The sequence below is a fragment of the Anticarsia gemmatalis genome, chromosome 7 (assembly GCF_050436995.1).
Source record: "Anticarsia gemmatalis isolate Benzon Research Colony breed Stoneville strain chromosome 7, ilAntGemm2 primary, whole genome shotgun sequence".
NCBI lineage: Eukaryota > Metazoa > Arthropoda > Insecta > Lepidoptera > Erebidae > Anticarsia > Anticarsia gemmatalis.
The window spans coordinates 8644720-8671255 of NC_134751.1; the positions used below are offsets into that span (position 1 = coordinate 8644720).

General features: G+C 33.9%; 3 protein-coding genes across 3 annotated transcripts; all 3 read left to right on the forward strand.

Moving 5' to 3' along the window:
* The first annotated feature begins 5910 nt into the window (after window positions 1-5910).
* LOC142974200 (odorant receptor 4-like) lies at window positions 5911-8115 on the forward strand. The gene is made up of 7 exons (XM_076116363.1): window positions 5911-6169; window positions 6259-6463; window positions 6798-6894; window positions 6989-7093; window positions 7264-7352; window positions 7905-7971; window positions 8059-8115. Exons 1-7 carry the CDS (start codon window positions 5911-5913, stop codon window positions 8113-8115), a joined length of 879 nt encoding a protein of 292 aa, XP_075972478.1.
* A 2984-nt stretch (window positions 8116-11099) lies between these two features.
* On the forward strand, window positions 11100-11887 carry LOC142974201 (uncharacterized). Its single transcript, XM_076116365.1, has 2 exons — window positions 11100-11660; window positions 11849-11887. Exons 1-2 carry the CDS (start codon window positions 11100-11102, stop codon window positions 11885-11887), a joined length of 600 nt encoding a protein of 199 aa, XP_075972480.1.
* Window positions 11888-12145: 258 nt separating this feature from the next.
* Window positions 12146-13390, forward strand: LOC142974150 (odorant receptor 4-like). The gene is made up of 6 exons (XM_076116312.1): window positions 12146-12246; window positions 12592-12688; window positions 12765-12869; window positions 12976-13064; window positions 13138-13204; window positions 13279-13390. Exons 1-6 carry the CDS (start codon window positions 12161-12163, stop codon window positions 13336-13338), a joined length of 504 nt encoding a protein of 167 aa, XP_075972427.1. The 5' UTR covers window positions 12146-12160; the 3' UTR covers window positions 13339-13390.
* The last annotated feature ends 13146 nt before the right edge of the window (window positions 13391-26536 follow it).

Here is a 26536-nt window from a genome sequence, read left to right on the forward strand (position 1 = left end):
TAATTGCAAATTAAATTGAGTAATATTTTCATATTATAATGTAATAATAATTTAATAGTAATCGACTGCAGCGTATAACTTCAAGAATCTTGGGAAGTAGAATAATAGCAAAATAAGTCTCTCTTGACATTTGCCTTCGGACTCTTTCCGCAGTAAGTATCTATGCCATCAAAAACATTCTGTAAAAACCTCAAGTCTCGCCGTAAAAAGTTATGAGATCTATATAATACCAAGTCGATTAATCTATTTAGTCTCTACTTAAAGGACCTTCTGTCTTAAGTTATTACGTATATGTTATTATCATGCCAATTTAAAACAAAAATACCTTTAAAACAAATAGACCGACCTGGCCATCGCATGATTTGATTATTAGTATGTATCACACTACACAGCACGACGAGAAGTTAATGCTCCTGAAATGTTAATGGCGAATTTGTGTTTTCTTGCGATGACCAAGTCGATCTATTTGTTTTAAAGGTATTATATAGATCTCACAACTTTTTACGGCGAGACTTTAGGTTTTTACAGAATGTTTTTGATGGCATCTCACTTCTTTTTGTAGAGCGAACATAAGTCCGATTTGTATGGAAAGACGTTTTTTTTTATAATTCAACATATTTTCCTATGGGAATGTTGTTCAGTTTCATGGGCTAAACACCCTTATCCACCCTATACCCCCTCCCATTATGCCTCATATAGTAGGTACCTATTTAAACCTATTTATTTTATTTTCTACAGTAATAATCATTCATTATCTGCAAATGTAACCTTGTAATCTTATACATTTATATAGGATTACAAAGTTATTGTTGCAGTTGGTGTATTTAGAAAACTGGACTGAAATTACAAAATATTAAATTTTTCCTATGATTAAAACACTAAACCCTATTTGTATTCTAAATTTTAAGCTTCTAAGTCTGCTAGAAGTACCTTAGACTTTTGATGATCGGTGAGTCAGTGAGTCAGTGAATCAGTGAGTGACAAAATTCAAAATTTTAACAAGTTGTCATTCTTAAACTACTGGTTCAAATTGACTGAAATTTTAAATATACCGTGTTTATACAATGACTGATTAATTGCTGAAAATCCAGGCTTCTTGTTTTATCCAAAACGAAATTATAGGGGTGTCAAAAATAGGCCGAATTGCTTCGAGAAAAGGATGTTACGGCCGTGCCGCTTTTTTTTTGCTCGACTTGCGGGGGCACTTCCGTGCCCCCAGATTTTTTATGGAGGACGATAACAATTCTGCAAGCTGTTGCCACGCATTATTGATGATTTCCTTTTCAAATGTTGCAGAAAAATTGCACTTAAGCTTTCTAGCATTGTCGTTCTCTGCAAATATTTATGACACTACCGTATGGAGAATATTATAACCCGACTAGATTTTATTCAGTTGTTTTGACATGGTTTTTAGACGTAGTAACTCCAATGTTATGGGAAGTTGTTGTTCAGTGAAACTTAAACTAAATAACTAACTCCAACATAATATGATAGGTACTTAATATTCCTAATATATTTCCCGCTCTGAATCATTTCGTATGAGAATGTTCATCAATCTGTATCGTGGTATACCAGTTCGCCTCCTAATTTTATAGCTCATGAAATATATCCCAATGTTTGTATGGTATAATAATTTATAGCGTAAACATTTCGTTAGTCGATGCCGAATCGTGTCGATAACTTACACATATAAAATTTACATTGTACAGAATAAAATATCTTGTTAATAATATTCCATTTTATTGGGTACTTGGTGTGGAAACATAAACAGAAGTAGTACAGAAATCTATACTAATATAATAAAGCTGAAGAGTTTGTTTGTTTGTTTGATTGTTTGTTTGTTTGTTTGAACGCGCTAATCTCAGGAACTACTGGTCCGATTTGAAAAATTCTTTCAGTGTTAGATAGCCCATTTATCGAGGAAGGCTATAGGCTACTATAACATCACGCTACGGTCATAAGGAGCGGAGTAGCAACGAAAAATGTTACAAAAACGGGGAAAATTTTGACCCATTCTCTTAGGTGACGCAAGCAAAGTTGCGCGGGTCAGCTAGTGGTAACATAAAATTATATAGATTTGTTGGTTAGAAGAAAATTATTACTACTGCGGGCAGTTACTTACTGACCACTTTTTGTGTGATAAACTGGTTTAACATATGCGGTGAATAGTTTTTAGCAGTAAGGTAGAATGCATGAATCTGAACATATTTGTTGTTTAGGAACTAGTAAAAGTTTTCTTAATACGTACGAAATACTGTTGAACTAATTGATATATTTTGGTTATCAATCAACAATTTCAGACTCGAGCAACTCGAACCACTACACGCAAGGTTTGACCATTATAAATGTCAAAAGTGACTAATAGTTTGCATTCGAGCATCACGTACTCTATCTAACCTGCGCACTCTATATCCATAAATCGTTTAACTAGCCACGGAAGTACTATATTATACCAATCTTGGAACACTGGAGCTTACTTCGCACCATCTCATTTATTTAAAGATAGATAGAAACGTGGGATCACTTCCAAACTCTCGTATGCACTAAAGACACATAATATACTGCAGATACACGAAATACTACTTCACAAAATTGCTAATACCAGCTAACTTATTCAATGTGCTCGTTTGAGACCAAAAAGAGTTGAATGTACCAATATACCTACACTTTAACAGGGTCGGGATAAATAAATGAGTAAGAGCATCCATCCGCTTTTTATTCTATGGGATAATATGGAATATAAAAATATACTACTACTGCTACGCTTTCATTAAATTTTTAAATTAACTATCGTAGGTAGGTATGAAAAAGAAATCTATACTAATATTATAAAGCTGAAGAGTTTGTTTGTTTGTTTGTTTGAACGCGCTAATCTCAAGAACTATTGGTCCGATTTGAAAAAATATTTTAGTGTTAGATAGGCCATTTATCGACGAAGGCTATAGGCTATATACCATCAGGCTACGACCAATAGGAGCAGAGTACGAATATAAAATGTTACTAAAACGGGAAAAATTTTGACTCATACTATCTTATGTGACGCAGGCGAAGTTGCGCGGGTCAGCTAGTCATCGCTAAATTGTCTTGGACCTAAGACTTCAACATAATTCAATTTATTAGTGAGATAACACTGTTTACCGAGTCAGCTGTCACACTTGACTTATGACGAAGAAACTGGCCGTTGTATCCGAATATCATCGAGGACTATATTGTACATGAGCTGTTTGTTTCATAGGACAAGGCCAAGTGGATCTCTTAGATGTTAACTAGAACACAAATGGTTATTGAAACTTTATATTTAGCTGCATTCAAACCTGTTCTATTTGTGTATAATGTGACTGTTGTGGTGTGACTCACTTCCCCGTCGGTGCTTCATTCAACGGTCCAATATCGATTTTATGAATATGAACTAGCGCTTACGCATACATGTTTACTGAGAACAGAAAATCAATCATAATACAATTATTCACTTTCTGGAAGCTTTTAGGGAGTCGTCAGATAATGCTTATATGTTCCATTTTAGTGATATACTGACTATACTTATAAGAAACGATAAAAATCAGACACAATCTAATAAGGTTGGAACGTTACTCATGGAGTTTTGTGGGGACAAATCATTCAGCTCCGAAACTTGCATACTTCTGTTAGTTATATCAAATAAATACTAGTCATAGATAGTTATGGTAAGATGACCGCGTGAGAGAAAACAATAAAAAGAACTTGCTCTAGGCAAAGCAAGTTTGGTAGTTTAGCTAGAAAGACTAGGCTTTATTCTTTTATTTGGGAAGCACTACCTAGGACTTATTTTTTTATTAAATTCTTGTTATTTCCTTTGACTACTTTGCAAACATAAAAAACCTGTAATACGGAAACTATCATATAGATTCGTGTTTTAAAAAAATCTGTTAACATTGAACTGTGACACCGTTTGTAACTGCTGAATCTACTGATCAACTAAACTATGTGCCAGACATTATTGACGAAGCGTTGAGTGTAGCGTTACACATAACACATTCATAAATTAGCCACAACAAAAGAAAAAACTCTTTTCGTAAGAACACGAAGCCAAGTTTCTCTCGAAAATAAAACTCAAGTGCAGATGTACTTTGGCTGAAACGTCGTAGGCGCCAAATGACAATGAACGAATAGCCTGAAAGGAATGTACGGAATGTCGGGAATTTTTCAGATAATCTTCCACTTTGACAAGTTTGACTTTGACAAATTATCCCGTTCTATATTTATAACTTTCGCTTTGAATGGAACTTAAGTCGCCATATTGCGTAACGCGGCTAATACTTGCTGTAAGCTTTTTGAAATGGTAGTGATCTTCCATAGCTATCTTAACTTTTAGTCAATGCCACGAAGAGTTTTGATTAATGGAATGCGCCCATTTACGGAATTCATGTTGACTTCGGACCTGTAAGGGTGCGACACAATTTGTCAACACGACAAAGCTCGCATTCAGATTTGATGTTACGATTCAATGCCGCGCCCTTACAATTTGCTTGGTTTATGACCCCATTCAGTAAATGTGTCAATTTATGTCGAGCCGTGACACCGGTGATGTATCAGTATCATCTACGCTTAGGGAGTGATTGTCGGTTCACATTCAGTTTACTCTACCGTTGTATAAATCAGTACTGACGCAGGTGTAAGTTCTGTAACATCAAAGTGTTTGAACTTCAAAACAAACGCTCAGCACCATTTAGATAACAATAACATTATGATTAACGACTTTCTCGATGACTTGTAAAGAGGTCGATGATGAAAAGATTACTGTGTAGTTAAAAGAAAATGAAAGGCATAAATAATAATAAAATTCAATATAATCGTATGATGTTTGCTCTAATGTAGCGTGGTTTTCTGTGTAATGGAGATGCTTTTGAATGAAATAAAACTGCTTTTATTTTTACATCGATACTTGAATCGTTTTGTGAGTGTTCCCTTTTTGGTGTGTTTTAGTTTAGTCTTCTATCGATAATAGTTTTTAATTTTGTTGAAAAGTGTTTCACGAGTAACCCTTAAACGAAAAACAAGGGTGCTATTAGGAAAAATAAAAGTTCTATTTCAATTACAGTTTATACAAGTTAATTACCAACGATTAGTGTCCGTAATTACGTGCTCTTACCCTCTCATTGCTTGCTTAATCCTTTATAACTAGTAATTACAGTGTATACAGGGGGGTTCGGTTTCAACATCTTGTTAAATTTCTATTTTCACGTATTTATTGCTTATTGCTTAACGTTTTATACTGTCTTTTATTTTTATTATAAACAATATCGTGGTTTGCCTACAAGTATTTTCTTCCCAAAAGATATAAACCAGTTTTCGTTACAGTCTCACAGTATGTCGCCTCCGTTGAAATTTATAGGCAGGTAAAAAAATAACGTCTTAAGCCTGTAAACAATATCAAAACTGAAACACCTTTTATATTGTAAGTAGGCTTGTTTTATTTTCATTGATACAGTATTTACTGAACATAATTGCTTAACATAAACGTTGGTAAAAAAATCATAATCATTTCAGACTAGATCACGGTGGTTTACTAACTTATCTAATATCTTTGGTTCAATCAACATGCCTATAGAATTCGAAGAACAATTTCAAAGAGTTCATACTTTTATGAAGTTAATTGGCATGTCAGTTTATGGCTTTGAGGAAAGAGGCATAATCAAAAATATGAAGCATTATTGGAAGTGTTATTTTCATTTATTCTCATTTAACATGTGCTGTGCTGGTGCTGTTGTTTGGTTAGGAATTGCTATTGGTAGTGGCGCAAGTCTTTTAAAACTAACTCACTTACTGCCTTGTCTGACGCTGTGTATACTAGGAAATTGCAAGGTTTTTTTATATATTTACAACGGCCAGTATGTGAACCAAATAATTGAATGTTTGAGAAAGTTACACAATATGCCACGTGGTGAAAATGATGCTCTAGAGAAAATAACTCAAAAATGGTTCAAACAATTAAGGAGTGTGTGCAACTTACTTATTACTCTGCTCGGTTTAGGGGTAGCTGCGTTTGCAATTGGCCCTTTGGTGGTCACTACCACTATCTATTTCACTCAAGGCGAGCTCAAATTCTTTTTACCGTTTATAGTATGGTATCCATTTGACGCATACACTGTGACGACTTGGCCATTCGTTTATCTTCAACAGTTGTGGACTGGTAAGCACTCATTACATGTATGAAAAAAGAAATTAACACCTGTCATCTGTATTAAATTATTTTCGCATCCTTAAAATATTTAATTTCAGCATGCGTTGCAATACTCGCTGTGTATGGACCAGATAGTTTTTTCTTAACTTGCTGCACGTTTATTCACACGCAGTTTCTGTACTTGCAAGAAGATATGAAAGAAATAGTGAAGGAAGGCTCCTGGAAGTTAAATGAAGCTGAAAGAGTGGAAATATTTAGGAAGGAATTCGTGCAAGTCGTAGATCGACATAGAGACCTAATACGGTAAAACTGTAATTATATTTGAAAACGTAACTAAGTTAATAGGTCAATAATAACTAATATACCGTGCCAGAAATTAAAACTATTTTTGCCAGGCTTTTTGCAATCGAGACAAATTCAATAAAAACTGAAAATGGATATTTCGAGTTCGCATAAATTTTCATTTGGGTTTTTAACTTTGAGTCATCGTGGATCTCTGCCAGAAAAAGTCAGAATTTCGTCGCCAAATGTTTTAAAAGTAAAGACGTTTTATATTTCCGTTGAAATTATCTTTACTAAGAACGAATTTGGGAATAAATTGAATTGATTTTGAATATAGCTCGTGTTTTCTTTTTAGGTGCGTACAATTATTAGATGCGGTGTATTCGAAGTCAACTTTATTAAATTTTATGACTAGTTCTCTAATTATTTGTGCCACAGGTTTCAATCTTATGGTAAGAAAAATAACATAACAACCATTTGCTAATCATAATATACATTTTAATATCGTTATTGGTCGATTGAATTCATATGATAATGATATTTCAGGCGATAGAAAATATCGCGCTAATGGCTCCCTTCTGCGCTTTTCTTAGCTTTGGAATGTTACAAGTTTTCTGCTATTGTCATTATGGAGATAACGTTATGATATCGGTAAGACAAATTTTTACTTTAAAATTAGAATAATATAATATAACATTATCTAAATAGGTAAAGGTAAGCTGTTATTTAGTTACCAGTAGTAGGAGCTCGGCTTAGTTTAAGAATGCGTGTGTTGTTAATCGATATTTGTGTTTCTTTATTTAAATAAGTTAATATTCCAGAGTACGGGAGTAGGCGATGCTATTTACGACAGTCGATGGTATGAAGCAGGAGCAACCGAGAGGAAATATATGCTTACAGTTATTATAAGGTAAGGGCTTTAATATTTTAGTTTTGTTACACGCATTCAAATCAATAAAAAGCAACCACGGCAATCGACCGAATTCGCTTTTAAACCAATAATTTTGGTTGATTAAGGGTTGCCGAGTTATTTATCAGCCTATCCTTTTTTCCAACAATGTTGAAGCCGGCTTCCAGTCTCACCGGATACAGCTGAATAACAGTATTTTACATGGAGCGACTGCCTATCGGACCTCCACAATCCAGTTACCTGGACTATAGCACGATACCCGTCGCGTCGGTAAGACTGGTTGTCAAACTCTCAAGCTTCTGACTACTGTTAACGACTGTCAAAGATCTTCCAAAATGACAGCCACGAAACGTGCCTTTCGAAACAGGAACTCGATATGTATAAAATGGCCACCCATCCACAGAACAACCGCGGAAAGCGTAGGTAGCTTAACCTCAGAGATCGATCCGCGCGGTTGTTGTTAACTAAGCAACGAGTTCCTTTCATTAAGAGTTGTTGAAATAATTTAGTAAAATACGTATATACTGTTTTTAATTGATACGTTTGTTTTAGGTCACAAAAGCCCTGTAAGTTTACAGCTTATGGTTTTGCCGATGTCAATCTGAAAGCGTTTACACGGGTGAGTAAAATTGATCTTAAATATATATCTTAGAAGGCGTTATTAAGTGCAGTTTCGATATAAATAATATATATTTTTGTGTTTCAGATTTTGAGTACATCGTGGTCTTATTTCGCACTGCTAAATCAAGTCTATCATGACTAAGATCTTAATATACTTACATATGTATGCATAACATATTTCGCTTCTGGATTTGCATACACAATGCATATCACAAGTAATGTTTATATTCTGCACCGAGTATTAACTTTTAGTATATTATTAAAACAGCATTCCATAACAAGGATCATAAATCTTCGTAATTTTATTTTCTATATTGAGATAGGAAATAAAATTTAAGACCTTGGCACTAAGCTGCGGATATATAACTCAAAGAGATATAGGTAATATTTTAGGTAGTTAATGGTCCATCCGCACTTTGCCAAAAATATCCAACTAACGAATTGCAAATTGCAGACGCAGTATTTTTCACTTACTTTTTCGGAAACTATTCCATTTCGGAAGTTCAAAACATTCGCATTATATTTTTTTTTGTTTTACTTCATTATGGTTAATGGCGAATCGTGGTTGTATTTTTTACTCTTCGGCCTACACTCTCGAGTAAACAGGCGTGATATTGTAATAATTCATTATATTCACATAAGTGAATAATTATACCTTTTGCTAAACTGACTACACTGTAGTCAGTTTAGCAAAAGGTATAATGGCATAAAGATACACCCATTCCGTCCGAGTTTGAATTAAAAAGCTGTTAGAAACATGTTTCAACACTTCTTGACGGATATTATGCAGTTTACAAATTTGTTAAATTGCAACTCATTAATTAAACCGTCATCAACAACATTCCCGCTCGGTTATAGTAGTTCAAACTAAACAGAATGAAGGAATAACAGGATGGGGAAAAATTTAGTTTCTTTTTTGTTGTGAAATTATGTAAGCTAAAAGCCCGGTTTACAGAGCTTTTAAATAAGTATTATTTAGATTGTCAGTAGCTCGATACTCTACTACTATCGACTACCAACAACCGGCTAGCTATCGTTTTACACGTATATCAGTTTAGCGCCCCAACCGGGCTCTGTAAGAACTATTTTGTCAGTAAATTTTAAATGTCAAACTCTCAATACTCGACATCACCGACTGTAGAGAATTGCGCGGCAGGTGACATTTTGACAACAGTTTTATAACATTTGCAGTCATTTATCGATAAATTACGGTTAAGTTTCCTATGCTGTAAGCCAGTTTTACAGAATAAGTGTCATATAACCTGACTGCTAAAAAAAGTGACAGCAAATGTATGAAATTTCATTTGATAAGCTATTTGGATATTTAGGAGTAGTGAAACCAGGCCTTATTCTCAAGCCGTGAAACAGGCCCTTTGTACAACTTTTTGCTTGCCTTTCTTGTGACGGGAGTGTGGTTGCTAGGCAACAGATACCATCAAATAACAATAATAAAAAATATCCTGGATAAAAACTGCTCGATTTTTTTTTATGCTCGTCTTGTCGTACAAAGATTACTTCCTGGTTCATTTTATTTCCAGTGTTTGTTGTATCAAACTTTGTTATGGTTGACAATAAAAGTGGTAGGCGTATTATTTCCCTCCAAATACTTCACTTAAAGTCAGTCAATATTTTTTGATAAAGGCAAAACGCTATGATTTTGATCTTGGTTTCCGTTGTTGTTAATATATTTATTTTTACGACATTATTTTAACATGGTAAAAAGCCGTAAAAGCAAACCCCACACAGAAAGCAATTATTGTTTGTCCCTATCTAAAAGAGGGCGTGAATTTATGTAAAAATGCACATGGATTTTTATTTGATTTGCCTTTTGGAAAAAAATGTTACTGTTTCTGAAAGCTGACATTGCTATTAAAAGGTATCAGGCACATTGCATACAGAAAACAGTTTCGTTTATATTGTTTTAGCTCTAGAAAATGTTACATAACAAACGCTAATATCTTGCAGAAACTAGTGTTAAACACTGAAATTACGAAGTTGAATAAGTGTAAAATATTTATTCGTTTATTAGATTATTAAGTCAATATGCAATTGATCAAACACACGCTTTGACGGAATATCCAGCCTGTGCCTACATTTTATACATATTACGATATCATACCAAGATTAAGTTCGTGTAGAAGATGGAACTACGTTTTGTAGGTACGATAACATAATGTGTATAAAATGTAGGCAAATTGAATACTTCGTGGATTCACGTTGTGAATAATATTCGCGTTTTATTGGGTGGTGATTGCACTTAGATCGTGTGATCAGTGGTTTATATGATCTGCCATAATAGCAGATTTATTGCAATACCGCGACCTCACATAAATCCTTCTAGCGTATTTGTTATTGGCACCAGTAATACATGGAAGTGAGGAAAATGTACCGCATTTGCGGCTAGATATAACCATCTATTGACTTCTAACGTTTTATTTATGAGGTCGAATAAATTATGTGATACTTAAGCTTATATTTTAAATACAGTTTTTACCAGCCGGCTTGCTCGATTTCACCCTCGTTTACGAATTCTTCTCTATATATTTAATGATGCTCACTAAACCATGTTACTGAAAAGATTCCTCGGAATAATTCCAATACGACTATGTTTTCAAAATATTAATTTTCTGATACATTTATATAATTGAAAGTTTTTAATCATAAAAAGTTGACATTTAATGATTCCATCAACAGTAGAGAACTAAATTATACCCTGAATGAAACTGTCTGTTATTAACACCAAATTGTTACTTAGGTGTTTAAATGCAGGTTAAACGTATATCATTTCTTTTTACCTCAAACTACAGAGTGTTTGTAATAGTTGCAGTTTGTAGTAGTTAATAATAATATATTATATTAATGTAATGAGTAGTATTTGTTAAGCATATTCTAAACCGAAACATAGGTATTTATAAGGCATTATTGCAAGTAGATAATGTTGAATTACAAAGTGCATGTCATTAAGTATAGGGTCACGAATCAATGTTTTTACACCATGTATGAGAAATAATATATTTCACTGTGTAATTAGTGTGTTTTCTTTTCAACACCTTCTTCTAAGAAATACATTATTGGAAAAACATTCTCATCGGAAGTCAGACATTGTAGAACTTAAAACGCTGAAAAATGCCTGACGAATTTGCGAATTGTATAAAAAGAGTGAATTTCTTTATGAAACTAATCGGCTTGCATTTAGACATCGAAGATGACAACAGAACAATGTTTGAACGTTTACGTCATCATCGGCTGTACATATTTCATTTGGTTTCCTCGGATCTACAGGCATTGGCTGAAGCGTTTTGGTTAATCGATGCATTTGCAACCGGGAAGAGTTTCTTGGAAATCACGTCTCTATTTCCTTGTGTTACTCTTCGACTCTTATGCAATTTTAGAACGGTCACTACTCTGTATTACGCTCATCGAGTTAACGAAGTAATCGAGATATTAGGCCGATTGCAATTGGATCTATCGTCATCCGACCAAGATAGAGATTCCTTTATAAAGAAACTGCTTGCCGAAAAACTTTCGATACTTAATGGAATTTTAAACAAAACATTGTTTTTGGTTATAAACGGCGTGTTGCTATTTGCAGTGCAAGCATCAGCTTTAATGATATCGCATTATTACAGTACCGGTGAATTTCAGTTGATTTTGCCGTTTATCGCGTTTTATCCGTTTGATATATCGGCAATATGGCGCTATACCCTTATTTCTCTTCACCAAATGTGGGCTTGTAAGTATTTATGCTACCTTTACGAGCTGCTTTTATGTTATTTGATTTTTAAACGTGTTTATTAATGTTCTAAAATGCCTTTTTGTGACTGTACTTTATTTTTGCTTAAATATGATTATAAAAATATCTTATTTGTGTCCAGTATCAAGTGAGGAGCTCGTGGCTAAGAAAGCGACAGTGATCTTTCAGGTTAAGCTACGCTTACCGAGGTTAATCGGTGGATGGGTGACCATACCTCCGCGTTTCGGAAAGCACGTTAAATTGCGAGTCCCGACTGTCATTTTCAAAGATCCTTGATATTCGTTACCAGCAGTTAGATGATATTTATCATTTTATGATATATTTTTTACTTTTTTTAGCATTTGAAGCAGTATTCTTTATCTATGGTTTAGACAGTCTTTTCTTCACTTGTTGCGCGTTTGTTCACATTCAGTTTGTACTATTACAATATGATATGGAGAGAGTGGTGGACGGAACTACAGGCGAACAGTTTAAATTGAAATTCAAGAAGCTCATTGCTCGACACGTGGAGTTAATGAGGTATGATTAATTCGTATAAAATGACTCTTATTATACTTATAGACAGATTGAAAACTAAGTATGATTGGTTAATATTGGAAGTGGAAAGCGAATCAAAAGTCATTTCGAAACCTCCTAAAAAATAACATAACTGACAATAAAATAACACAACTGACATTATAGTAATAAAAAAAACACTAACATGAAGATCATGGTTTATTATGTACATTTATAAAAAAATAATAAAATACCTAAATTTGTTAGATGACTCAGTATACTTAGGAGGTATCGATTTGCAGGCTTAACTTGTGGTTTGTTAAAGTCTGTCTGAATAGTGGTGATATATTTATTTGTTTATTATTTCAGATGTGTGGATCTGTTAGAGATAATATTTTCAAAGCCGTTATTACTCAACGCATTTACTAGTTCCGTTATTATTTGCGTCACGGGATTCAATATAACGGTAACATTTTCTATATTATCCCGTAATCCATGTTTGTTTAAGCTTTCCTTTGAATCTCAATATTTTATGGTTTCAGGCTAACGAAAACATCATGATAATGGCCACTTTTGCATCTTTCTTAACGCATAGTTTGCTGCAAATGTATTTGTACTGCAACTACGGAGATAACATTATGAGATCGGTAACTTTTAAATCATTTTCTGATTTTAAAAATTGCATAAACTTATAAGATAGAGAAAACGAAACCAACTTTTGCTACTATCGTAATACTAACTTTTGGTTTTCAGAGTATGGAAGTGAGTGATGCGATTTACAACAGTGAATGGTATAACATAGACGCAAAAGAACGCCGTAATTTTCTCCTCGTGCTGATAAGGTATTTTTTCGTCGACGAGATATTTAAGTATCTGAAAATGTATTATTTCATAATAAAAAAATATTATTTACAGAGCCCAAAAACCGAGCAAAATATCAGCTTACGGATTTTTCGACTTCAACCTGATGGCGTATACCAGCGTACGTTTAATATCACATTAATATTTGAAGAGACATTTAGTGTTTCATACTAAAACTTTTCATTTGTTTTTCAGATTTTGAGTACATCTTGGTCATACTTTGCACTTTTGAAAACAGTGTATCACCCAGATTAAATATCGAGTTGAACATTTCGCAAAGAAGGTATTCGGAACACGCTTACAGTAGCAAAATAGACAAAAAGTAAAATGAAATAAAACACTTGATTATGTTAGAAAATAAATCATATCCACCGCTAATGTCTTATTTTTTCTTAAAAATATCAATTTCAAATTATTATTATTACGTTATTTAAGATGGAGAGACAAGCTTGACTCTTACCATCCAAATTGTATACAGACCGCTGGAGATCATTTAAGTGGAGAGCTATGGGGGAGGCCTTTGCCCAGCAGTAGGACAATACGGGCTCATAATAATAATACTAAATTGTTTGTGACACCTTACATACTTTTTGAATATTAAAACTGTCTAAATGGGCCTCTACGTGTAGGCTTCGGCACCACGCACGCCTTCTAAAAGTCCGGAACTCCATAGTACCGATATGATGAACAGACATACAAATAATACCTCTAATAATAATCAATTTGAAGTCCTTGCATAACGCTTAGATACTATACGACGTAAGTATTTGACTTTTTGTTATAACCCGGACGTTAGACATACTATTTTAATTGTATTCCCAGCATTTAACCAGATGGAACCATAACGTTGAATGTAAATGTTAAGCCCTTAATAAATTATACATAACCAAGTTTACGGTCGGAATGAAATGGTTAGACCTCTGGAAAGGCCATAACAATAAATGCAAATGTTTTGAAATAAAGATTTTACGCCTAGTTAAGCACTCAAGTGCTACTGTTAATTGGTAAGGGCTGGCTACAGAATCTGTTAGGAAAGAAAATTATGAAAAATATAACAAAAACCGACACTGTATAATGTACACAATGCCTGTAAGAGGTTTTCCTAATACAAGGTTCCGTATAAAAAAATCCTTGTAGGTACTTTTATTTAATACTACGTTTCAAGTATTCTTTATTCGCCAGGAAGGTTTTTTTGTTCCCTACTTCCTTTTTAATATTATCCCAGTCGTATACTTTATATCTCTCTGAATGTATTAGTCTTATTACGGAACAAGGTATTCCCGATTCGTATGTAGGTCATGAATGCGGCAGTTGTTACCAACGAGCCAAATAGCTAAGATTCTTTAAGTAGGCACGGCGTCTGTGAAGACAGACAATAGTAAAATATACCTGGCCAAATGAATACTGCGAAAAGCAGTAAAACTCGGTGATTTATCGGTCACTATTAACAGATGTCTGGGACATCGTCAACAATTTAAAAATACTTTTAGCGCAAATTAAATTTCTTTTATGTGATATCGATTATTCTGAATGATTTTCAGACAATCAGAATTGATCTTCTATATTTTTAACCGACTTCAAAAAAGGAGGTGGTTCTCAATTCAATCCTATTTCTTTAACTAGTCTGTATCTGTGTCCAACAGTTGAGCAAAGGCTTCTCCCTTAGATATCCAGTCCCCTCATTCGCTTGCTGACTTATATTTTTATTATCATACTTATAATTGATATGTGACGACTTCCGTTGGTTTAAATAGCTGTTTGAACGACACGAGACGTAGTAATGTGGTGTGAGTATGTGTGGAGTGTTGTCAGATGAGTATATTTGGCACATATCTCGCAGGTGGCACTAATGTTCTGCTAAAAGTTTATTACCGTCTAATACGAGTTCTTTGTGAAGACTGACATACGATTAACTTTTATGTGAAGTGCTCAAATGTTACATTTATTAATAGAGCTCTATTTTAGTTATACATCAGAAATCAGATATCATTTTTATGGCACTTGATTGAAACAAAACCTTGTTGTAATGTTAGACGAATGTTGTTTTGTTTTGGCAAGGATTTCGTTAATGTTACAGCATCCACCTGTTTCGCCGACATGAATTTATTGTGATCATTAATCCGTCGAGGATTATCGCTCTTATACTCCGCTCTATGTACAAAAAAAACTTTTCAACATCTTTCGATGGAATAGTATGATTTTACGCCATACTGAGTTGGAGTTTTGACATGAAGCTTCTAGTAACTAATTATATTATAGTATTTGACGTGGATGATTAAAATGTACTGCACGAATGACGATAAGAATCGAAATTTTTCGATTTGCGATACAATAAAATAACTCCACAAAAAATCTCCAGCTCGGAAGGTACAGGCAGTATTTTTCTGCAATCTATACAATAAAAATGATAAAAACAGGCTCGGATCGTGTATTTTTTCCAAGTGTAACGGTTAGATGTTTGGTTGGTTATCGCACGTGGTAATAGGGAGGTGTGTCCGGTGTAATTAACAAGGGTGCGACTAAATTGCCATAATTGTAGCAGCCACCATACATGGGATTTGTAATTAAACCTCGCCTTCCGGATGTAGATGTGAATTATTTTTGCTTTTCTTGTTTTTGTTTGATAATATGTTACAGTTAATTTATCACGTTGTACGATGTAGATGCTTTTTTAATGGATTTAGTGGTGAAGCACACACTAAAATTTAACAATAAGTAAAAGTTATTGTTGAATAAAAATTATCCTATTTACAATTAGCTCTCAAATTTCACTCTGCCTTGTGTGCCGATAGCAAATGGAATGAAACGAAACATTTTGTTCGTTCAAATCTTTTAGACTTTTTTCATTACCATAATTAATATTTCAATAAGATGCTAAGGAGCAATTAGTTGGAATATTTAGGCCAAAGTGCGAAAAGTATTTATGAATAGTAGCTTCCCGCGCAGCTGAATAGTGATCATTAGGGCCACAACTCTCATCTGAAGATAGTCACAATCGAAACTAATTGCAGAGTAAAGAAGCAAAAGTTTTCTACTAAAGTTAATTCTTTCATACAGAATGCAGAGTAGCAAATCCTGTAAATAGACGCGGAATATCTACAAAAAAGATTTTTATAGTGCATAAATCGTATGTTTCTGAACCATTAGGAGTTGTCCAAATAAATATTCAATGCGAATATGCCGTTAAATAATAAAAATACACAGAGTGACGTCGGCAAAGTTAATTAAAATTTTATTGCAGACCCGTGTTTGCTGTCGTAACATCTGTTGGTAAAAGAAAGATTTTATGTTACATCGCACCCGACATGAATGTCATCTTAATTGGATCATCTCGTTAGACTAAATTACACGAAATATGAAAAATATAATTCTGGTTCCGTAGTTATAATTAACATTTTTTGTAAACTCCCACGCTTAATTTAATTACGGTTGTTATAAAGATTAAAAGAGTGTATTTTATAAGTCGTTATCAGTTGAGGCTTTGAATAGACGTTTTGTATGCCTAGTAGTTTGTCATCAACATCCAATCTTAGCCAAACCATATTGTCATTTTTTATATACAGTTCTATGTTTTTCAATACACGTAGACGAAAGTTCAACAATAATAGTTGCTCAGAAAAACAGGTACTCACTTTTTATGTTATAACCAAGTTTGACAGAACATAAATGATTACGTCAAAACTTGGGAAAGCTCTAACTTTGTATAACAGTCAGCTGTTACATTTTTCTTTTGTCAAGATAAAGGGAAACTTTATGTTAAAGGAAAATGCTTATGATATCTGTCGGACGTTTGTCTGACAAAGTAAATATTTCTCACATATGAAGGACTGACGTAATCTAACGCTGAGTGTCGAATCCCACCCAATCCCTGTTCAATATCATCCGATTACGTAGAGCCGGCTATCTGGGATTTCTGGTAAACATTTGCTTATAATAATGTTTGTAATATCGTCGCAATTTATAGGAGTATTGATTTGGACTTTGGATGATTGCATTGCTGCACGTGTCATCGTTTTCATCGCCTTCAAATCACGGGTATAATTTCGTTCCAGACACAGAGCGAGATCACTACTTGAAGAAAATTAAAAGTAGATATATTTCTGAGATGTTTTAGTAAAAAAGGTCACCTCAGCCACTTCCAAATACCAATTGATCGCCAGAACTTTATAGGAATCCAATGGAAGATTCTTTGTGTGATCTACAAACAATAGCTTGATAATGCAGATTCGTATTTGTTAGTTCGTTTTTGTGCATGTTTGGTCAAATAAAACGCCGAAACTGTAAAAGAACTGTTTTAATAATGAGATAAAACTAATGAAAGTTTTAATTTACCACCGCAACTTCACAATAGTTTTCATTACGTTATTATTTGAACAATACCCTCAGACTATGTTCATGTTATTAATATTATAAAGGACATTAATAAAACAACAGTTATTTTAAATTAAATACCTAGTGCCTGACCTTATCTTTCTTAATTAGAATTTATTAGATCACTTGAACTTTAACTCCTTTTACGTCTAAGAGAAAATGTGTAGAATTTTAGAAATGTATTTCGAAACTACATAGCCTTTATATGCATAATTAAAATTGATCTAAAACTAATAGTATTAGGTTGGATTCAAATTACCGTGAGTGAGTTGTCCATTGATATTTCATGATAAATAAGAATGAGTATGGCTTGTAACAAAATTAGTTCGAGTCGGTTCAACAGTGTAGCCATTAAAGCACAACAGACGAACCACCAGAGTTAAGTTTCTCATTTAACATCTTTAGCTAGTTTCTGCAAACTGAGTATATAATGATATTAAGAAGTAGTAATACCGAAAACTATTGTACTAAGATTGTAGCCGCTTTAACCTTAGTTTGATTAAAGTTACGCTATTGTCTGCGCGTTGGGCACGCCGTGAATCGGCACGACGGGTGGCAAATCGAAATTCGTCGGTCCACAGAGCACTATGTACATAATGATATGAGAATAAGACGACGCTCAAAGTAAACGATATTTTCTTTGGTCATATCAAATATGATACGTTCTTCGCCTTTTCATTTACAGTAAAAGTTCTATCGAAACCATTTTTAGGTCACATTCTTATGGTTGAACTACATTACTTTTTTCTCTTCGAGAGCAATAAAATTTTTTACGATTATTATGAGCTAATAAAATGAAAAGCCAATAGTATTCTCTCGATAGGTTATGTTAAAAGATATGTGAACTAGATCTTACAAATTATTTCAGGCATTTTATATCGATGTAACTTTCTGTTTCTTAAAAAATATGTAGATACCTATTTAAATAGAGCGTCTTTGTCTCATTAATATCCAACAGCACTAGGTAATAAAATCATCTTCTTTAGACTTAAATATAGGCGAATTTCCTTATCGAATTCCACCAGGGAGAACCGATATTCATTATTTAATCCTCTATAGAAATGTAATGTACCTATAAGTCTAACTTGGGAACTTTCTTAGTATTGTCAAGCTTCAGAAATGTTCAATAGTCAAGAAATTATTCATTTTTGTAAACCTAGCCTCAGGTCATTTATGAATACGTGGTATACGTTAAAAAAATAGACAATGTTTTTTGTGTATCACATTTATTAAGTATCGCTTTTTTTAGATTAAAACCTAGTACGAATAAGTGGTTTGTTTAACGACCATTCCCATTATATTGTTGCAGAAATGAAAACAATAAGTTTTTATTCCCAGTCGTTAGTAATGACTGTAATTAAATGTTATGGCTAATATTGCTGGGAGAAGCTGGAGCTTTTCCTCCGAAATTGTATTTAGGTAACGTGTTTACCTATATTGTTGTTGAAAGGAGGTTAAGTAAACACAACATAAAATGCGTTTTCAAAATAAGCAGGACATCTTACACTTACTTGCAAATTCCTTTGCGATTTTCTATTTCTTTTTAGCATCTTAGCTTCCTTACGTAAGGTTCTTTCATTCTGTGAACGTTCACAGTTGACAGCCGCAAAGGTATTCGCATTAACTTTTTAAAATTTTATTATGCTTGTACTATACAATATTGCATATTTTTATATTGCTACTTATAGTAGAATTTTATTGAACATGGATAAGAGATGTGACACCTATATTTCATACACATATACATGTTTGCAGTACCTTGTGACTGTGTGGTAGACAAATGATTGAAACTCAATGGTTTAGAACGAGCTGATCCATTACGCGGGCTGACGTTAATGGCGATTAAGTTGTTTTATCGTCGCTTTGGGCAGCGATGTCCACCTGGGCACATGGCCCAATAAAACCATGTTACAAATACGACAGATAATGCCAAGGGTGGTCAATAATGTAGTATCGTCCCAAAAGGTTTATGGGAGGCGAGTCTCTAGGTAAAGTAGAAAATGGTTGAAGATAAATTGAATGATAGTGAGTAATAGTGTCTTTGTAAATCTCTCAGGTGAGCCGGTTTGCAAGTGTTGTTTTAGATTGAATGAAGCTTCAATTTTCTTTTTTGGGTACTGAAAAAAATAGGTTCATTAAGATTAAATCTAATTGTTAACTAAATGAGATCTCTTAGTCGCCCGTTCGTCTGGTCTTGAAAGAAGCGGGTAATAAGGGAAAATAGTTGTCAAGATATTGTATTTCTAAATATTTAAAGATAAAATATTTAACGACTTCGTCTGGTATCTGCAAAATTAAGCTCTTGGGCGAGCCATGGGAATAATTTAACTAGATACTGTATTTGCATAGTAATAAATAACATTTCAATGACTTCTTCGACCAAATTAAATGTTTTATGGAACGGAATTTATTCCATAATAATAATATTACTATTATGTTTGTAACTAAAGAAAGTCAATAGCGTGCAATTCTCTACAGTCGGTACTGTCGAGTATCGAGTGTTTGACTATTAAAATGCACTGCTAAAACAATTTCTACGAAGTCCGTTAGAGCGGCTGGTCAAAATTTCTCGACATCTAGCCAGTTGTCGGTAGACGATAGTAGTAGAGAATCGAGCTACAGAGTTCAATTTTCACTTACATAATATAATCTGTCGCTAGAGAACAGAGCCTATTCCAGACAGCTCTGTTTCATCTTTCTCATTACATTTGTATAGAAATGTCAGTTTGTTGCCAAGTTATTCCAATTATTGAGTGAAGGCCGCCCATTTACGCTTGTTGTGTTTGGGACTTAATCTCACGATATAATCTAAGAAACAAATAAGACTCACTTAAGTGTGGAAAATTGATTAACTGAATCGATTTTTTCATAAACATGCAAACATCCTGTCACAGTTTCATTAGTCACGTGATTTTATGTTTCTGTTCTAGTTTCTTTTAGTAGGTAATAAAAGTAGTTAAATTAGGTGTCGTGTATTTATGGGACACAAACCTGTATGAAAGCTTTATTTGATATCAGGAAGTTAGTTGATATATTCTTAGATTTCTTTCATGACAGACATATTAGAATTTATTACTCTATGAAGTAATGCATATACAGGGTGTGGCGTAAATAATGGATAATCCTCTACCAGCGGATGGGCGACCACCCAACTGATCTAAATATCAAAATTTACCTCTGGCACAAGTATCATAGTTTTTGAGATTTTGGCCATTTTGTGTGTTTTTTAAGAAAGCGATTTAAGCTCGTTCTTTTTAATGCTGTGATCACAATTTAAGGCCTTTTTTAAATCCGTTTTTGCAAATAAATCCTGAATAGATGCGCTATTGAATCTACAATCTTGTTTTGTTATTACTACTTGTTTTTTATTTAAATTATGCATTCAAAGTTGAATTTTATAATCTTTCACAACATTTGTGCAACTTTGAGCACTTGTGGTGAAAAAAAAATGTATGGTGGCTTTACTGCCCACGCCATAAATAATTTCTAAATTTTATTAGAATTCTAAATTGGTATAACATGCAGCATTAATACCGATTATTGTCAAAATATTACAACGAACTTAAATTATTAACACTTTTGCCGGTCAACTAATTTTATTTTATCAGCGCGTTTAAGCTAAGTTTGCTTTCAAATATTCATGTTTATAGGGTTATTACACTATTAAAGATTATTTAGATGATAAAAAAGCTTGGAACTGTGCTGCTTCTACCAAGTCTATTTCAAAATAATGTATAACAATTTGATGAAAAATGTTTTTTTTGTCAACAGAGTAGTTCTCTTTAGATTTCTAATTATCTTTATTATTTGAATAGTATTTGTGTTTTGTATTTCTTTTTTTTTTCAACACTGCACACAAGTGCTCAAAGTTGCACAAAAGTGTTGAAAAAGTATAAAATTTAACTTTGAATGCATAGTTTAAATAAAAGACAGGTAGTAATAACAAAAAAAGATATTAGGTTCAATAGCACATCAATTTAGGATTTATTTCCAAAAAAATTTAGTCATTATGTGTGTTAAAGAAAGCGATTTACGCTCGTATTTTTTGGTGCTGTGATCACAAATTAAGACTTTTTTTAAATCCGTGTTTTGCAATTAAATCCTGAATAGATGTGCTATTGAATCTAGAACGCGCTTAGTGTGAAAAAATTAAATTAGTCGACCGGCAAAAGTGTTAATAATTTGAGTTCGTTGTAATATTTTGACAATAATCGGTATTAATGCTACATGTTATACCAATTTAGAATTCTAATAAAATTTAGAAATTATTTATGGCGTGGGCAGTAAAGCCACAATACATTTTTTTTTCACCACAAGTGCTCAAAGTTGCCCAAATGTTGTGAAAGATTATAAAATTCAACTTTGAATGCATAATTTAAATAAAAAACAAGTAGTAATAACAAAACAAGATTGTAGATTCAATAGCACATCTATTCAGGATTTATTTGCAAAAAACGGATTTTAAAAAAGCCTTAAATTGTGATCACAGCATTAAAAAGAACGAGCTTAAATCGCTTTCTTAAAAAACACACAAAACGGCCAAAATCTCAAAAACTATGATACTTGTGCCAGAGGTAAATTTTGATATTTAGATCAGTTGGGTTGTCGCCCATCCGCTGGTAAAGGATTATCCATTATTTACGCCACACCCTGTATATTTTGGTGTGTATGTGAAATGATAGTAAACTGGTGAGAAATTAAAAGGATAGTAGTATCCTGTTCCCACAATTTTTTTTCTCACCTATGTACGTTTTGGCATTTTCAAAATAACACATATACACAAGTTTATTATATATATAATCACAAGTAATCAGGTCGTGTTGTGAGGAAAGTCTGTCTTTAATAATTAACCGACTTTTGCAATAATAATGTGATAAAATTTTATTATTTCTGGCTAATTGCACATTGTCTACGGAGGAGACCCAAAAAAGTTTGTTAGTAGATACTTCTGATCGTACTACTGTATTGTCTGTCTCCCTTGACGCGAATACTTAGGAAATAAATTACTCTCATTATTATTTATTTATGTACTTTGTCTTAATATTCTACTTTACCTACTTTCTAGTAATATTACGAGAATAAAGACAATAGAATGATGCTATGTACTTATGTATAAATACAAAAGATAATAGATACGTAGATATTTTACACACAGCTATAGCTTGTTATTGTATTACCAATATGATACTTTTTAACCTAAAAGAACTTTCCACGCATAATATTGTCGTTGGCAGAGACTAGTCTGAAATCTCCCGCATTTATTAATATAATATAGAGTCTTAGTCAAAAGCAAGTTTGTGTACTAAAATGAAATATAATTTGGTCGATTTATAAACTAGTGTTGGCTAGGATCCCAAGTATCTGGGACGCGGAGTATCCAATTGGAGGTACCGTGTCCTGGCCACTTTATGGTGACTATTGAAGGAACACCGTCAGGTTTTTAGTCGGTATGCCCAAATTTAAAGCCGGAACGCCTAGCCGGCGGGAGAGCCCGACAGACCCCCGTTTCCTCCCTGGAGACACGGGACATGCAGTAATGCATTTTCCTGACGAAAAAAAAAAAAAAAAAAAAAAAGTATCCCAAGTATACATTGCAGTTATAATAAAGTAGCATGTAGCGTAACCGCCAGAGAAACCACGCAGTTTATAAAATGTATTAGGTACATTACATAAGTACACATTAATCATTGTGGTGTTTTCTTCCTCGTCTCTCCTATATAAGGAAGCAAACTTTGTGAGCTATCTCTTAAGCCCAAATTAAATATATTTCAGTGATAAAAAGTTGCGTAATCTCAGACCAAGACAGAGTACTTTTTATTCTAGAACCGTAATGTTTTATCGCTGTCACCTAGGTGTTATTTAAAGTGAACTTCTTTGTGCCGTAGAGGTTCGGTAGCGTCATATTTTTATGATAATTTCGACAAATTCTTATATTTTGAAGTAAGTAGTCATCTAATTAGCATTATAATATAATATGTGGTTTATAGTATACTCTAGATTATAATAGTAACATATATTATGTTGTATTCATTTTATTAGATTACTTATTAAGCTTGACATATACCTATATTGAGCCTACTCAACAGTTTTCACATATCTAATTGTAATCATCGACCGCTAATAAAAGTAAAGGAAATTCAGGCCTTTTGATAAATGTATTTTGCGTGACTAAGCGACTTATATTCCATTATAAAAAAGCCCAAAAAATACTTGCTATTTAATGTACTTAAAGATGTAGAGTGAAGATAGTAAAATTATAACGAGTTTATCGTTGTAATATAATATTTATTAGCTAACTAACTTGATTAAACACGATACAAATAATGAATTTTAATGAGCTACCCTTGGGCCTAAGTAGGTGAAAGAAAATAATTCACAATAAAATAAGTATATTGTAATATTTCAGTACCATCTTTAAAACCAGTTATTTGCACACAAAATGATTATATCAAAGGGCCTTTTGGGCAATATAACTAAAACAAAGCGATGTACCTTTATCCAAAACAAATGAAAAAAAAGTAGTTTACAGAAGTAATGTGTTCAAACAGAATCACACAAAGGAGATCATCCACGCTCCATACATTTTTGGGCCTTTTTTCAAAGTGCCGGCCAACAAAAAAAAGTGGCATGTATCGATAGAGCTAGCCATTTGAAGCAATAGTTAGTATGGCACGAAACCGGTAGGATCGCTTTGAACCGAGTTATACAGGTTTGAAGATTCATATTATTCAAACATTAATTCATTTCTGAAAGTGCTGTGAAACATAAAATAATGATTGATTTTGCTAGAATTAACTATCTAAAGCAAACGACCACTCTGAAGTTGATTTAAGGTCGTAATCACACGTATCAACTCGGAAACGGGTCGTCACCGTATCAACTCGAGCTCATCAGTATTATTTGTATGTAATTCCCTACTGTAACACACTTATCGGAATCGTTATGTGATCGCCCCGGCTCACGACCATAGGAGTGGTTCGTATGCGCATTATGCATACACCAGCACCCAGGGTGGAGTGCAGGACTATGTGCAAATTCCGATAGAAGGGCGGGCATACCTTCTAAACCGCAACATGTGTCCTCATAACAAGGGCCCTCATCACAAATGGTGCCCGAAGCACAAAATATTGTACCACATGCCGATGAGTCGGACATAACAACTCAACGGCAACACTCTAGGTGACCTCTTACCTAGACGATGGTTTGATAGTTGCACACAATCGAGGGTGCGGCCCCTTGGGTTCGCTAAGGGAGGATGCGCTGACCTTGCGCTAGTCGCCAGTGACCAGTCCAGTTGCGACGCATTGAGGCGCCGGGGGAATCAAACTCGCACCTAAGGGGCCGCACCCTCGGTTGTGTGCAACTAACAAACCATCGTCTAGGTAAGAGGTCATCTAGAGTGTTGCCGTTGGGTTGTTATGTCCGACTCATCGGCAAGTGAAACAATATTTTGTGCTTCGGGCACCATTTGTGATGAGGGCCCTTGTTATGAGGACACATGTTGCGGTTTAGAAGGTATGCCCACCCTTCTATCGGAATTTGCACATAGTCCTGCACTCCACCCTGGGTGCTGGTGTATGCATAATGCGCATACGAACCACTCCTATGGTCGTGAGCCGGGGCGATCACATAACGATTCCGATAAGTGTGTTACAGTAGGGAATTACATACAAATAATACTGATGAGCTCGAGTTGATACGGTGACGACCCGTTTCCGAGTTGATACGTGTGCTTACGACCTTAAATCAACTTCAGAGTGGTCGTTTGCTTTAGATAGTTAATTCTAGCAAAATCAATCATTATTTTATGTTTTACAGCACTTTCAGAAATGAATTAATGTTTGAATATTATGAATCTTCAAGCCTGTATAACTCGGTTCAAAGCGATCCTACCGGTTTCGTGCCATACTAACTATTGCTTCAAATGGATAGCTCTATCGATACATGCCACTTTTTTTTGTTGGCCGGCACTTTGAAAAAAGGCCCAAAATGGATGATCTCCAAATTTATACTTAACAAAACGGTACAGCCGGAAAAGCGTTACTGATTGACAAACCAAATTTCAATATTGGTATGGATGCGCAAGGTTTCGTGAAACGAATGCCATCGGGCGTGTTGTAAGTTCAGTACATGTGTCATTCCTAGACAATACAAAATGGGGTCTCTGATACAAATGCTTTTCTCTGCACAGTTGTAGCAAATATTTCCTTGTTTTCAAATGCTGTGCAACGCAAATACCATATTTCACTTTCGCGATAATAGAAGATTTTTATCTTCGAAAAGACTGCGCGTATTGTACGGTATATTTTGTATAGAATAACAGAACATTTTGTGAACTGTAAGAAGTTGTAATAGACTTGTATGCATATGATCAACGATTGTTAAAAATACTTATGTAAGAAGTGTGTCTATTTTTTTCGTATGACGATTTTCTTAAACATTTTTTTTCTACTAAAGCATAAAAAAGGCACACCATATAATTTCGCTATCAACCATAACTGCTAAATATTATGCGGTAAATATACCAAAAAATATCTAATCTAAAGTAAATTGTAATTATACCAAACCAAACTGTACCACTTCCGTGCAAGGCTTGCTCATGGAAACCTGCTCGTAATTATACACTGAAATAGGAAATCATAAATAAAAGTAATAACTCTAATAGAAAAAGCAATAAACTTGGTAAAAGCATAATTTAAATATGTTAGCAGTAAGCTCGGTCCTTTATTACAAACGCGAAAGAGTTCCTACTACTGGTGTTTATCATGTATATGTTAATTAGCTTTTCTTTTCTTATGTTACACTGCTTTTTGCCATATAATAAGTGCCCGTATTCACCATCTCTGGATAAGTAACGGATAGATTATAATTATCAGCTGGATATTTGTTCATCTTTTCATACATTTGTGTCTTTAACTTTTAGAAAGGTTAAACTTACACAAACGGCACTTAACCAGAAGGTGTAGAACTGACATAAAACTAAATTACTATATTACCAACTTGAACTAAAAACTGAATTATATAAATGCTAAAATCGCCCTACATTTTTAAATTTCAACAACGTCTGAACTCTGGCTATTCA